The sequence below is a fragment of the Panthera uncia genome, chromosome B1 (assembly GCF_023721935.1).
Source record: "Panthera uncia isolate 11264 chromosome B1, Puncia_PCG_1.0, whole genome shotgun sequence".
Taxonomy (NCBI): domain Eukaryota; kingdom Metazoa; phylum Chordata; class Mammalia; order Carnivora; family Felidae; genus Panthera; species Panthera uncia.
Window position 1 is genome coordinate 19,399,057 of NC_064811.1, and position 14,245 is coordinate 19,413,301.

The window sequence follows — 14,245 nt, forward strand, 5'->3', positions numbered from 1 at the left end:
TATCTCAGCTCAAGTTCTTGGGCTCAGATCTAGGTCAGCTGGCACGAGCATGCAGAGGATAGGAACCCAAGCCTTCCGGTGGGAGAAACATGACTTGAAGTTAAAAGGCCTGCCTCCACATACTTGCTTCTTGCCAAGTGACCATCAATAAGGACTCCGAATTTCCATTTCTTCACACTATCCCCTGCTCATTCTAACTGACGAGGTGGTTATGAGGATAAAGGAATGGAGAAGAAGGTGACAGCATCCCATTGGCTTCTGCACCCTGACTTTTAGCAAGGTGCCTGAGGCTGGGTTAATCCTCTTAAGCATCAGTAGAAGAAAGACAGATGTAAGGTACTGTTTTTATGTATTATGTCCTGTGATGAGGTGACCGCAGAGGCCAAAGCAACTGCATAGCTTCTCTGCATGAGAGTCAAAGGTGGGTGCAAACAACCTTGGCACAAACCCTTCTAGTCCAGGGCGAAGGCAGAGGCTGGGTACGACGCACGATAACACAGGTCAGAGCCCGTTACAGAAAGTAGCTCTTTATAACCAAATGATTTCCCACCCACAGCTTCTGCCTCTTGTCAAGCAATATATCTGATACGATAAAATTTCAGTTTGGAAGAAAAGAAAGGAAAGAAGGGGAGGTTGGGATGGAGAGAGAGAGAAAGAGAGAGGAAACGACTTCTAGTGAATTCATAAATCCCTTGGAGCTTATTAAAAGGAGATTTGACTTACTACCTTTAACAGATCACAGTCTGTATTTGGAAAGTCAGAAGGTCTGTGAGATCAAATGGATACAAGGGGACTTTGGGGAGAGAAACACACGAGAATGTTGTTCTGACAAGCAAACAAATGGATGTCCTTGTTTTAATTCAGCAGGTTTTCAATGCAAGTGTTAACTGAGAGCCGGATAGGCTTGCCATCTCTTTCAGATTTGTCTACAAGCAGGACTTTGTGCTGGGTATAGTGGCAGATTCAAAAAACATCCACCCTTTCCCACTCTGAGTAACTCCAGGCTGGAGACAAGGCACGTACGTAAATAATTCCGACCTGGTCACAGAGGTGCACCTGGATGCTATGCGATCGCAGGAGGCCAAAGACCTTCCAGTTGGAGGTTAAGGTGGTTATGACTGAGCCTCGAAGGAGGAGTGAGAAGAAGTAAGAGAACCAGGGTTCCTGCCAGAGGGCACAGCCTGAGCAAACCCCAGGTGGGTGGAAACGCTGGCTTCCTGCAAACACTCAGCGTGCTTCTGTTTACCGAGAACACAGGACATGTGAAACGGAGATGTGCAAAGTAAGGCCAGATCATTTGGTTTGGATGAAAGTAAGAAAGGCCTTAAACGACAATAAAGTCTGAGACAAAGTGAGAGCCAGCAGGAGCTATGGAGGCTTTTGACCAAGGAAGGGTCAGATCCCAGTTTTGCTTCCAGGCACTTGACCAGGCAGTGAGGGAGAGGGCGGGAGGGCAGAAATGGGTGCAGGAGGCAGGGAGGCATGTTCTCCAGGGAGGAGGCTACTGTTAGTTCTTTGTGAGCAAGTGCTGTGTCCTGAGAACTGATGTCAGCCTACTAAGAGGCTTATTCAGGACCCCACCAAACGTGGGAAGGAGTTAGCAATGGCTCCGAAGACCAGAGCACCATTTCCTAAAGCACAGGACCACCACCTCGGCTGCAGAGGGTCGGGGACTTGGAAGCATACTTTCATATATATCACCTCACTCTAGCCTCATCTCAGGTGAGGGATACAAGATGGATATTGTTATCCTCGTTGCATAAAGTCCAGAGAAACTTGAGGTCTTGGGGAAGTCATGAGATTCACCCAACACTAAGTAGCTACCTACCTACGGAGCTTGAAGACTTATATGACCCAGCTGGTGAGGATACCGGTCATGGGCTGGCGCCACGTGGACACTCACTCCCAGCTTCTTTGGGGCCATGAGCAGTCTGGGGGAGAGGCTGGAAGTGGGGCACACCAGCAGCTGAGCAGGGCTGGCTTCAAAGACAGTATCAGAAATGGCAACATGAACTCTTTCCTTCCTTCTTTCCTTCCCATTTTTCCCTTCCTTCCTCCCTTCTTTCCTTCCTTCCATGAGTACCTGCCAAGGACCATGTGCCTGGAATTGTACTAGATATTATTGCCCCCCCCCCCCACCTCTCTGAGGGCCCCCATTGTCAGGAACCCCATTACCTTGCCTTATTATGCTGCCAACAATTCTCCACACCATCTTCCCAACTGAAACGTACCATCAACTTCCCAAGTAAAACATACCAGGCCCAGGGGAGGTAGGACGCTCATGTGATGTGGCATTTGACCATGGCCTTTAAGTATGCAAAGGAGGTCACCTTGGACACAAGCAAAGACCTAGAGATGCCTCAGGGCATGGAACGATCTGGTATCTGTTAGGAGTTCTGTGGAGAGTGGGGGAGTGGATAGGCAGAAGGGGCCCAGGGGAATCATTGGAGGTGAGGAGGGAGCAGGGCCCTGGAGGTCAACTGAGGGACTGGCCTTGACTCTGCAGGCCCCTGAGGGCCATCAGAGAGCTTGAGGCAAAGGAGTGGTAAAGCATTTCAGTGCTTATAAGGACAACTCCAGCTGGATGACAGGACACAGAAGAAAGGTCTTACAGGATGTAGCAGATAATTCTGAGGACAGTGAATGAGAATCTGAGCCGTGGTGGGACGGTGGAAATGGCGACACAGAGCCCTTATTAAAGACTTGTTCAAGAGCAGAAAATACGGGCCTTGATTAATAATTAGATTGGGTTCAGCTGGGAAGAACGATCAAAGACGACTCTGTAGCGACATCATCAATCGAGATGGGATGGAAGAAGGGAAGACAGATAGGAAAGGCGGAAGCCAGAGGGAGGATGGATTCGGGTTAGGGCACATTGAGTGTAGGGTGCCTGGAGACATGTCCAGTGGCCACGTGTAGGGATGCAGAAGCCCAGCAGGTGGGGGAGGAAGAGTGGAGTGTCAGAGGCTGCACAGCCAGGACCACATAGGCTGAAACCTGAGGACAGACCACTGTGCATGGCAGAGAGGAGTCTGGTCTTGGATGGGCTTGGCAAGGGCACTGCAGGAGAAAAGAAGGGGCAGAAGGCAGACTCAGGTGGATCGAGAGTGGAGGAGAGCAAGGGGACAAGGAAGAGGCTCAGGTGGGCTCCTGTGTCCTTCTCGACCCTCATCCCTATCGCATTGACTCCCGGCAGATCAGCTACCTTCCCACTGCACCCAGGTAACTTCTCCCCTGCTCAGAGGATATAATCATGTCATCGGTAACATTCTACCTGTGTGTCGACCATTAATAAAGCTATAGGTGGGCAGGCACATTGATGAGTCACTTTTCCATGAGTGAAGACCTCAAAGTAGAGGTCCTGTATATGGGTCAGAACTGGGTTGGTTCTTGGGTATTATTCAGTATCCCCACTCAGTTCTGCTCCTCTTGAGTCATAGCATGAAATTCATTCCTATCTCCTACCCACCCAACATAGCTTGTCACAGTCCCTTCTCTTAGGAGCTCACTAACTTGTGTAGGAGTTGAGATCCACACACAGAGAAGGTCCCTATATTTCTCTGGGAGCATTTTAGTGCTATATGAGTGGCTTGGAGTCTAAGCTATGTAACGAAACAGGCTGAAGAGTTCACTTCAAGCTTGGGTGGTCATGGACGATTTTATGAGGGATGCGGGCTTCTATTCCATTTTGGAGGCCTAGTAAGGGCTGTGGTCTGGGAAGAAGTAGAAGGCCCACCCAGATGAGATCAGGATGTGGGAATGAGGTAGGAACCAGAATCCAGGATGGATCAGTTTGTCTGGAACACTCAGTTTCTGAGGGGACCAATGAGACATAAAGTTGGAAAGCTCAAGGCCAGTTTGAGGGGAGCCTTTGAATACCAGATAATGGGGAGCCAAGAAGGTTTCTGAGTAAGAAGACTTAGTGAAAAGTGCCTTTCTTCTTAAGGTGGCATAATAGATTGGTTGTACGGAGGATAGACTGTCTTGAAGAAGATCTGATATCCTGGGCATAAATGACATGTCACAATAAAACAGCATAAGGTGATAGGAACAGAGTAGATTATTGAACAAACTTATACAGAAAATGAAAATGGGAAGACTTCAAAACAAAAACCAGCCAAGGTTTACATTCCTTGGGAACCAGTTATCCCCTCCCACGGGCACCATGTCACCTGATGGGCCACAGAGAGATGCAGACTCTCCACTAAGCAAAGATCTCCACCATGAGGTACCCAAAGCCCCAGTGTGGTTTTCTTAGTGGAAAACCAGGCGGTGAGTAAGAAATGTCATTCACTCTGGTCATTTTCATTCAGGGACTAGCCAAAGTCCTCTTCTAATCTTCAGCCAATGTATTTTATTCAATGTGAAAGTCACTAAATTAATTTTTTAACATAATAAGAGTAGAAATTGTCAATTTTAGAAGCGCATACGCGAATTTCCCTGCACAGGAGAGAACATGAATCCTATTAGTTAAAAATAGCAGTTGTGCTCACTTTCCCCCACATGCTAATTTTAATAAACTTACTCTGAAATTAGCCTGCCACTATGCAGATAGCTGCTCATCCAAAATGCTCCCAGTAAGCACTAAGCTTGCCTTGCAAGAGTTCAAGTACTCCCAGGAAACTCTGAACAATGCAGAGTTCTAAATGGAACCCATCTCTTCTCACCAGACTTGGCCACTCCCAATCCTCTATCATGCCCAGCCCGGCCTCTCTCTAGCCACCCATCACGGGTCATCTTGGACCCATTCCATTTCATCTTCCCAATCCAGTTGGCTATGAAATCCTGTCGGGGTCATTAAAAACAAAACCTTTCTCTTAGCCATCCCTTCTCCTCTATTCCCACGGACGCTGTTATCTCCTTACCACTTCATTTATTCAAACATCCAGATTCATATATCCTACAATTACTTAATTCCTATAAAGGGCAAAGCACAGTGCAAAGAGAGCTAAGGCCACAAATTAACAACACATGGTCCCTGCTCTCAAGGAGTTCAAGATCATTTGGGTTCAGTGGAGAGATAGACACGTTATAGGTTAGTTAGACAAGCATGTAAGTGGCATGGCTTCGGTGCCAAAGGAGTAATCGGAAATGCTGATGGTGACAGAAAACACTAGATTGCTAGTCCCTCGTCTTGTCTGTCCCCGATTCCTGGCAAAGTTACCAAATTTGTCTGCACATCCCCGCTGCCTGGCATAGTGCCTCGCAGACTCTGTTAGAGGCTCAGTGATCACTGAGTTCGATGGAAACAGATCTATCCCAGATAGTTTCATCGACTTGTACCCCAGCTAAAAAAGTGTCCAGCACCTCTCCATTACCAGCTATGTTAGAGCACGCCCTCTGTCTTGCTTTTGAGGTCATTCACCATCTGGTCCACCCTGGCTCTTCCAACCTTCATGTCTGCTATACCTCAACCCACTAGTTCCAGCCTTTCCTCAAAGGTCAGAAGCATTTCCTCAAAGGTCAACTGCCAGCCCAGTGTTCATGCCTGCTTCTATCATGATCACCCATGGCCTCTTCAACCAAAGGGGAGGGACCCAGTTCAAGTTCCACTGCCTCTAGGAAGCTTTTTCCCACCTCTCAAGCCTGACCAAGTGTCTATATATGTGCCTGCTATTCTGTACTGGTTTTTTTCATTTAATACTATTATTAATATGAATAATACTTTGAAATATTAACTGATGTCCTATCTACCCACCTTGCCTCCATTTCCTATAATTCCTACCCTGTTTCTCCCTACACATCCCTCTGCCTTTTTAAGAAACCAGACATTCTGCCTTTGTGTTCCAAGGAAGGGAGCATCCAGCAAAACACAGGTAACAAAGCGATTGGCTCTTCAGTGTTGGAAGTCTGGTCCTTGAGACATCAGGGCGTGGAACAGTCTCCCCAGGAGCTCCCTCCCCCATGGCTTCCCAAAAGACTAGAAAGATCTCCAAAGTTGAGGAAAGGGCAGAATCAGAGGGCAAAGAAAGAGAGTTTGGCTATCAGTGAGTCTCTAAGAATGAGCACGGAGCCTCTGCCTAATCCGCCTGGGTGAGGGCAGTGGAGGGGGAACCCCGGGACCAGGGTGGGGAGCACGGCTAGTCGTGCTGGAAACCTGATGAAGTGGGATGTGAAGAGGTAAGGAATAAAGCTCTCCAGAGCAATGTCTATCTCAAATATCCATCTCTCCCCTTTAAAAAAAATTAGATTTCGGGGTACCCAGGTGGTTCAGTCAGTTACACGTCCAACTTCAGCTTGGGTCATGATCTCGCGGTTCATGAGTTCAAGCCCTGCGTCTGACTCTGTGCTGACAGCTCAGAGCCCGGAGCCTGCTTCGGAGTCTGTGTCTCCCTCTCTCTCTCTGTGCCCTTCCCCCCCACTCACGCTCTGTCTCTCTCTGTCTCTCAAAAATAAATATTAAAAAAAGATTTTGAAAACATTCGATTTCTTGAGGCACAATTCACACAGAGAAAGGTTCATCTTTTTTGGGTGTACCGCTCTATGAATTTCACTACACTTGTACAGTCACATAGCCATCACCACGGCTGAGGCACAGAATATGTCCATCACTCCACAAAGTTCCCTTGTGCCCTCCCGCCGTCAATCTGCTCACCCTGTTCCCAAGCTCTGGCAACCACTGATCTGTTTCCTGTCCTTCTAGCTGCGCCTCCCCAGAAATTTCGTATTAATGGAATCTTACAGTAGGTACGCTTGGCTCGAGCCTCTGGTTTCCATCACTTGCCAATTTTTTTTGCTTTTTTTAGTATAGTTGGCACACAATGTTACGCTAGCTTCAGGTGTACCAAATGTTGTGGAGGCTCATTCATGTTTCTGCATGGATCAGTAACCTGTCCCCTCGTAACGCTGAGCAGGATTTCATTACATGGACGCACGACAGTTATCCGCTCGTCAGTTCACGGACACTGGAGCTGTTTCCATTCTCAGTGATTATATAAAAAAAAAAGGGCTATAAACATTCACATACAGGCTTTGGTGTTGATGTGCATCCTCACTTCTCTTGGGTAAACACCCAGGGGCAGGGCGGCTGGGTTGTTCGGTTAAGCGTCTGTTTGACTGTATGAGAAATTGCACAACTGTTTTCAAAAGTGGCCGTAACCACTTTCTATTCCTCCAGCAACACATGGGGCTTCCAGTGCTCTGCATCCTTGGCGGCATTCGGTTTATCCATTTTTTATCTGTTTGTTTTTCCCTCCTGACAGGTTGTGTTGTGGAACCTTATTGCGGTCTCAATGTACATTTCTCTAATGACTGACACTGTTTAGTATATATTCATGTGCTTATTTTCCATCCAAATCTCTTTTTTTTAATTTTTTAAAGTTTATTTTATTTATTTTGAAAGAGACAGAGATAGTGGGGGGGGGGGGCAGAGAGAAAGGGAGAGGGAGAGAATCCCAAGCAGGCTCTGAGCCCGATGAGGGGCTCGAACTCATGAAACCATGAGATCATGATCTGAGCTGAAACCAACAGTTGGATGCTTAACCGACTGAGCCACCCAGGTGCCCCACCATCCAAATCTCTTGAGTGTAGAATCTATTTAACTCTTTTGCCATTTTCTTTTTTTAAAAAAGTTTATTTGTTTACTTTGAGAGACAGAATCCCACACTGCCAGCGTGGAGCCCAATGAGAGGCTCAAACTAATGAACCATGAACTTGACTTGAGCCAAAATCTAGAGTCTGATGCTTAACTGACTGAGCCACCCAGGCACCCCTCTTTTGCCATTTTAAAAATTAGGCTGCTTGTTTTCTTATTATTCAGTTGTGAGAGTCCTTTATATATTCTAGATATAAGACTTCTGTTCTGCACAAATTTTCTCCCAGTCTGTGGCTTATCTTTTCATTTTCCTAAAGGAGTTTTTCAAAGAGCAGAAGTTTTAAGTTTTGATAAAATACAATTTATTCTTTTTTCCTTTTGTGGTTATGTTTTTCATGTCCTATGTACCCTTTCTACTCTTGAACCTCCCAAACTGTGAAAAACCATCTCAGTGGTGATAAGAGAACCTTCCCAAGTACAAGCTGGGCACAGATAAGGTTCCATTCCCTAGCCTCCCTAGCCTCCATGGCTAGGTGTGGCCACGTGACTATACTCAGACTAATGGGATGTGAGCAGAAGTCATCCCTAATTTTAAAAAGCCCCTCACCCTGGACTCCCCCTGCCCTTTTTTCCCCCATTCTCATGGGTTGGGACAAAAACATGGCAACAACCAGCTTCATACATACAGTTGGGGACCACCCCCTAAGACACACTGGAGTAAGAAGGTGTAAAAAAAATCTGAGTTCTTAGATGACTCACGGAGCAGGGCCTCCCAGACTGGACCACCACACTGTAACATGAAAGAGACCAACAGATCCACCTTATTTAAAACAACATATTTTGAGGGTAGGTATCTTTGTTAAAGTAGCTTAAACTTAACCCAAAAAATTCACCCTTCTTTCTGGGGAAGTAGACAATAACCTCAAGGGTCTTGGACCCACCCGGTGTCATGTGGTGTATGTATGCAGACAACTGCACAATAGTTTCCAAAAGTTTCCGTCAGCTCAGGAGTGATTTGGGGGCAGCGGAATATGAATCCCTTGCCTTTACCCTGGGCAAGAGAGCAAGGTCCCCCTTGCTCAGCAAGGTCCTCTGAGCAAGGCTCAGAGCCGTGAAGGAGCAAATATATCAACTTGTTCTTCGTTCACCCAAAGTAGCACGGGTGGGGTACAAGCCATTGCTGAGAGGGGGACAAGGAGAGACACAACCGTGACCTATGACTAGATACTAGATGAAACATGAGGGGATTGTGACTATATGAAAGTAGCCCAGACGGGGTGCGTAACCCCTACCCCGTCACCCCTGCCAGCGGCTGAGAACCACTTAAGCCCCCTACAACTTAAACACAGGCTGGGGGAAAGGGAGACACAGGACTCCGACCCAAAGTACATTTCCATCACCCTTACAATGGGAATGTGTAATCAAAATTCACATGCTGTAGCAAAATATAGACGTTTTCATTTCATGAATGCCTAAGTTTCTGTCCTGAGGTTCATGCTCATTGTACTAACGTTCACTAAACACCACCTGCCAGGCAGACGGCCAAGGACTAGCAAGCCCCTCACACACCTACAGGGTACGTACTCATTACCCATCTGAAGATTAGGAAAACGAGGCTCAGAGAAGCTGCACAGTGCAGGGACTTTTCCGGTCCATTCTGCTTCGGGCAAATAGCCCCTGCTGCCTGCCTGCTCTCAGGCCACGTGGCCTCCTGAGCAGGACCCACTCTCAGGCCACATGGCCTTCCTGGGCAGGGCTCACAACCAGATTACCACACTCCTGAGCCACTGTCTTCCAGGCCAGGTGAGTGATCTAGGTGGGTTCAAATGGAGGGACGCCTGCGGTTGTATGGGACGTACTACATAAGGGTTGCTGTCTTCCTCTCTGAACTTGAAAAGGACGGGAGGCTGAGACTTAAGACAAACAGCAAGGAGACTCACGGATAGAGAGAAAGTGCCCATTTGAGTGTGGGATCCAGCTGGGGCCCAAACCACTCCTCTCTTGGAATTACTAGACAGGTCAGCTGTATTGGTTTGTTGCAGCCGCTGTCACAAACGGCCATAAACTGGTCAGCTTGAAACAACAGAAATTAATTCTCTTGTACTCCTGGGGGTTGAAAGTCCAAAATTAACGTGTCAGCAGGGCCATGCTCCCTAATAAGGCTCCAGGGGAGGACTGTTCCTTGCCTCTTCCTAGCTTCTGGTAGTTTCCAGTAATCTCTGGAACTCCTTAGCTGCATAACTCCTGGTCTCTGCCTCTGTCATCACATGGCCTTCTTTCCTCTGTGACTTCACCCAGTGTCTTCTCCCTGTGCATCCCTACATCCAAATTTTCCTCTCCTTGTAAGGACACTAGTCATTGGATTAAGAACCCACTCTAGGGGCGCCTGGGTGGCGCAGTCGGTTAAGCGTCCGACTTCAGCCAGGTCACGATCTCGCGGTCCGTGAGTTCGAGCCCCGCGTCAGGCTCTGGGCTGATGGCTCGGAGCCTGGAGCCTGTTTCCGATTCTGTGTCTCCCTCTCTCTCTGCCCCTCCCCCGTTCATGCTCTGTCTCTCTCTCTCTCCCAAAAAAAAAAAAAAAAAAAAAAAAAAAAGAACCCACTCTAATGACTTTGCCTTAACTTTGATCTTCAAAGATCCTATTTCCAAACAAGGTTGCGTTCACAGCTTTGGGAGGTTAGGATTTGAACATATGTTTTTGGGAAGCACAATTCAACCCACAACATCAGCCGATAAATTCCCTGAGCTAAACCGCTTTGGGTTGGGTTTTTGATCATTTGCACCCAGAGAGAAGTAGAGCCAAGATTCACCCACAGAGCTCAGTCAACAACGCAGACCCAAAGCCACACCATTAATCATAGGGCCTATTCAATCTCTGTCCTTCCAATGTCAGTGGCTCTATTCTGGGTAGAGGTGCAGGGTTACACAACACACTCAAAGAATACGACGCTGACTGCTATCTAATTAATTAACCAAAATTCAAATGGTGAAAATAGTGAAATTGAACTAGGCATGGGTTATCATAAGGCAGCGGGCCAAGAGGTGGCCAGGATTTTTATTTTAGAAATAAAAAATTACTGACTATCTGCATGGCTGCATTTCAAGATCTCTCCCTGAGAGAGAGAGAGATCTTTTAGAAGATCACTTCAGGTGGTGCTAGGAAGAACATTTCCCCCTCCTCAGACATTTAATTTCTAAAAGAGAACGTCAGCCAGGCTTCTTTCACATGCATGGCCGTGTTTACTTTGGGGCCTACGAGTGGGCTGCAACTTCAGCTAGTTATACTAAAAATATGAAAATAAAACTGATCTCTGTAGGATCATTTTAAGTGAAGACGGCTTGGTAGAGGCGAGCCGCGGAAGCATACCGATGGAAAGGCAGCACAGAGCTCTGGGCAGGAAGGGCAATGGAGTGCGTGTCCAGGGCGGGAGGCAGAAACCAGGTCCTCTGCAGAAATCGATGTGAGCCGTCAAAAGGCCCACTCAGCTCAGGTCAGATGTCTGGTGACTGTCTTCCCCAGTTCTTCTGGCTGGATTCCAAAATCACTTTGAAACACCACCAGCCACTGACCACTCTCTCCCTTGGATCCTATTGGCTACGTAGCAGGCATCTCCACGCCAGGCCCAGTCCGCACCCGGCCAGCTAAACTTGAGTGGGGCAGGGGAATCCCCTGGGTAGCTCAGTGTCTGAGAAGAGTAGATTTTAGGTTATATCCCTGGGCATTTTCATGCCATCGGTGTATCAGTTTCTTGTGGCTGCCATAACCAGTTACCGCAAACTGGGTGGCTTAAAACACAGAAATGTATTCTCTCACAGCTGTGGAGACCAGATGTCCACAGTCAAGAGGTGTCAGAAGAACTGATTCCTTCTGGAGGCTCTAAGGGAGAATCTGTTCCATGCCTCTTCCAGCTTCTGGTGGCAGCTGGCAAACCTTGACATTCCAGGACTTTCGATGTGCAACTCTGATCTCGATCTCCATCTTCATATGGCCTCCCTCTCTGTGCCTTCCCATTGTCTTCTCCCTTGTATCTCTGTGTCTGAAATCTATCTTTACTTTCTTTTATAAGGACACCAGTCATTAGATTCAGGGCTCACCCTAAATCCAGGATGATTTCATCTCACAGTCTTTAACGTAATTACATCTGCAAAGACCCGATCTCAAAATAAGGTCCCATTCACAGCTACTGGGGGGTTAAGACTTAGAAGGATCCACGGTGAAGAGGGGGAAATGCACAACGGATCCGGGGAGAGACTTTAAAACTTGCATTTTTCCCAAAAATGCAGAGTGACTCTTTGCGCTCTCTGTTCCCCAAATGACTGGGGTGCAGGTGATCTGTAGATCGTACTCTGAGGAACACTGATTTAGTCGCTGGGGATTCAAAGGTGAATAAAACATGGTCCTCTCTCTTGGAGAACCTGCTGTCTAGCTGAAGATACACAGAGATGAACCAATGATTAACATACAAAGTATGGCCTAATGATTCCAAGCTCTGGAGTCAGACCAGGGTTCAAATTCTGCCCGCTCCAGCTGTGAGGCTCTGGCAAGCTCCTTAACCTATCTGAGCCACAGTGTCCTTACTTGCAAAATGAGAAATAATTCCTACTTTATAACATTATGAGAATGAGGCTATGTAAAATACTTAACACTGATGAAGGACTCAAGAAACAGCCATGAGGTATTAGGAGAGGGGCAAGCATAGCTCCTTGCTGTGTGCCTTCCACGCCCTAGAGCCTTTACTGAGTGTTTGTGGAAGGCACGAATGCACTACCCTGAAGAAATCCAGCTGGGATAGGCAAGGCAACTCCTAAAAGGCACATGTCAGGATCTTGATTTATTCTATAAGCATTTTTTGAGCACCTGCTGTGTATGGAGCTCGGTGTGTAGGCCCCTGGATCAAAGCCAAGTAAAACACACATCCCGGTGGGGAGACCACCAGGCCACAGTAGTGTGGTCAGTGCAAGGCAGAAGGAAGGCCACCTCGGGGAGGCATATTCAGATGCAATGAAGCACTTCCTTCCTCTGGTTTTCCACCCTTTAGCATTCTCTTCATGTTTATCGCGTAACTCTCCCAAACTGTAGCACAGGTTCCAGAAATTCTTTGAGAGCAGAAGGGGTTGTCTGCCTTCTTTGCCGCTGAATCCCAAGCACCTAGTGAGATACCTGGCTGCTAATAGACCTTCGATACATATTTGTTGGAGTAGAGAACATTCTGCTGCCATTTCAGAGCCTAACCCTGGACTCTTATGAAGAGGCACCCCAAGCCTCCTTGACTACTGGGTATGATTCTTGATTCTTGAAAGTTCCCTGGAGGATCTGTCCCTTGACATAGAGCCAGGGAGTTAGAGGAGACAGGAGGGCGCAGGCCGCAAAACAATGCATCCGAACACTGTCTAGTTAGGAGTTTTCAGCTACTAAACCAAGAGTAAACAAACTAAACCAGGGAGAACTTATGACACCTTATTCCTCTTCAGAAATACAACGTTTTGCACACACCAGATGTGAAGTACTGTTATCCGCCTGACCTGGAGGCCCTGGAAATGATTACAGGAGAAAGTATAAGGGCTTCCCTTCTAACATCCTACAGGGGAAGGAAGAGAGCAAATCACTACACCCTGCATTATGTGCACAGGAGTAAAGTCAAAGAGGCCCCAAGTTGGCTTTGGGCAAAGGGATGGTTCTCCGGACGGAGAGAATGGAAAACTGGGGGGAGGGGGGTGCTCAGCAAGGCTAGGTAGCACCGGGAACTGCCATCACATATGGCGGTAAGTCAGGACGAGCGACCTACCTGTGACAGGGAGACATCAGCCCTCACTGTCACCTGCAGAAGCCGGACAGCCCCTCCCAGGCCAAAAAACTCAGGCTGGGCTGAAGAGGCAATAGCTCAGGAGACTAAAAGCCAACCCCGGGGTGGTTGTGACAAAGGGGTTTGGGGGGAAGAGGGCTGGTGTTTTCTGCTTGCGGGAATCGAGTGCCTTTCGCACCTGTCGTTCGCTCCTTTGATAAATGGCTCTCCACCTTACCCAGAGTAGGCCCGCAAGACACACTGTTGACAGAAGTAAGTGACTGAATGAAGGCTACGGAGGACCCCGAACTCCCCCCACCCAAACCTCCACCGCAGGTAATTCCACCTGGCCCGGGGGGGGGGGGGGGGACCCCCGGGCCCCGGATCCCCCCCCCCTCCCCGGCACCACCTTTCCGCTTCAGCGCGGGCCGTCCAATCGCTGGGCTCCACAACGGTGGTGACCGGGAAGGCAGGTGGGGCTTGGCTCCTCTCCTGCCGGGTCCCCCGCGCTCCGCTCTCCAATCCAGGGCCGAGCCCCGCGGGAGGGGGAAGGCCCCTCCCCTGAAGCCGGCACCAGATGGCGTGGAAGCGGCGCCCGGCCGGCCCGGGAGGCGCGCGAGGAGCGGCGCACCTGGCGGGGTCGGAGAGCAGCGCGTCCCCCGCCCCCCGCGCGTCCCCGCGCCGCGCTCGGCCACCCAGGGGGGCGCGGGCCGGGGGAGGGGGGACGTGCTGCGGGCGCGGGGCGGGGACGCGCGGCCCGGCCCTTCCCGCCTGGCCGGCGCCTCGGCCTCACCTCGCTCACCAGCCCCTGCCAGTCGCTCTCGGTCCGGTCGCCGTTCATGGCCTCCTCCTGCGGGCGCGGGCCGGCCTCGTGGACGCCGCCCGCCTCCGCCTCCGCCTCCCGCCGCGCCGCCGCCGCCGCCACCCG

General features: G+C 49.0%; 1 protein-coding gene across 5 annotated transcripts in view; it reads right to left on the bottom strand.

The window, feature by feature from the left end:
• The window catches only part of CCDC149 (coiled-coil domain containing 149), a 95,923-nt gene extending 81,684 nt beyond the window's left edge, over window positions 1–14,239 (bottom strand). For 2 of the 5 annotated variants that reach the window (XM_049630393.1, XM_049630392.1), the window contains exon 1: window positions 14,111–14,239. In XM_049630393.1, coding sequence (XP_049486350.1) covers window positions 14,111–14,158 — 48 coding nt within the window. In that variant the 5' untranslated portion in view covers window positions 14,159–14,239. Of the gene's footprint in view, window positions 1–4,525; window positions 6,165–12,991; window positions 13,672–13,726; window positions 13,961–14,110 lie in introns of those variants that run through there. The other 3 variants (XM_049630394.1, XM_049630395.1, XM_049630396.1) reach the window with 3 other exon arrangements.
• Between the last annotated feature and the right edge of the window lie 6 nt (window positions 14,240–14,245).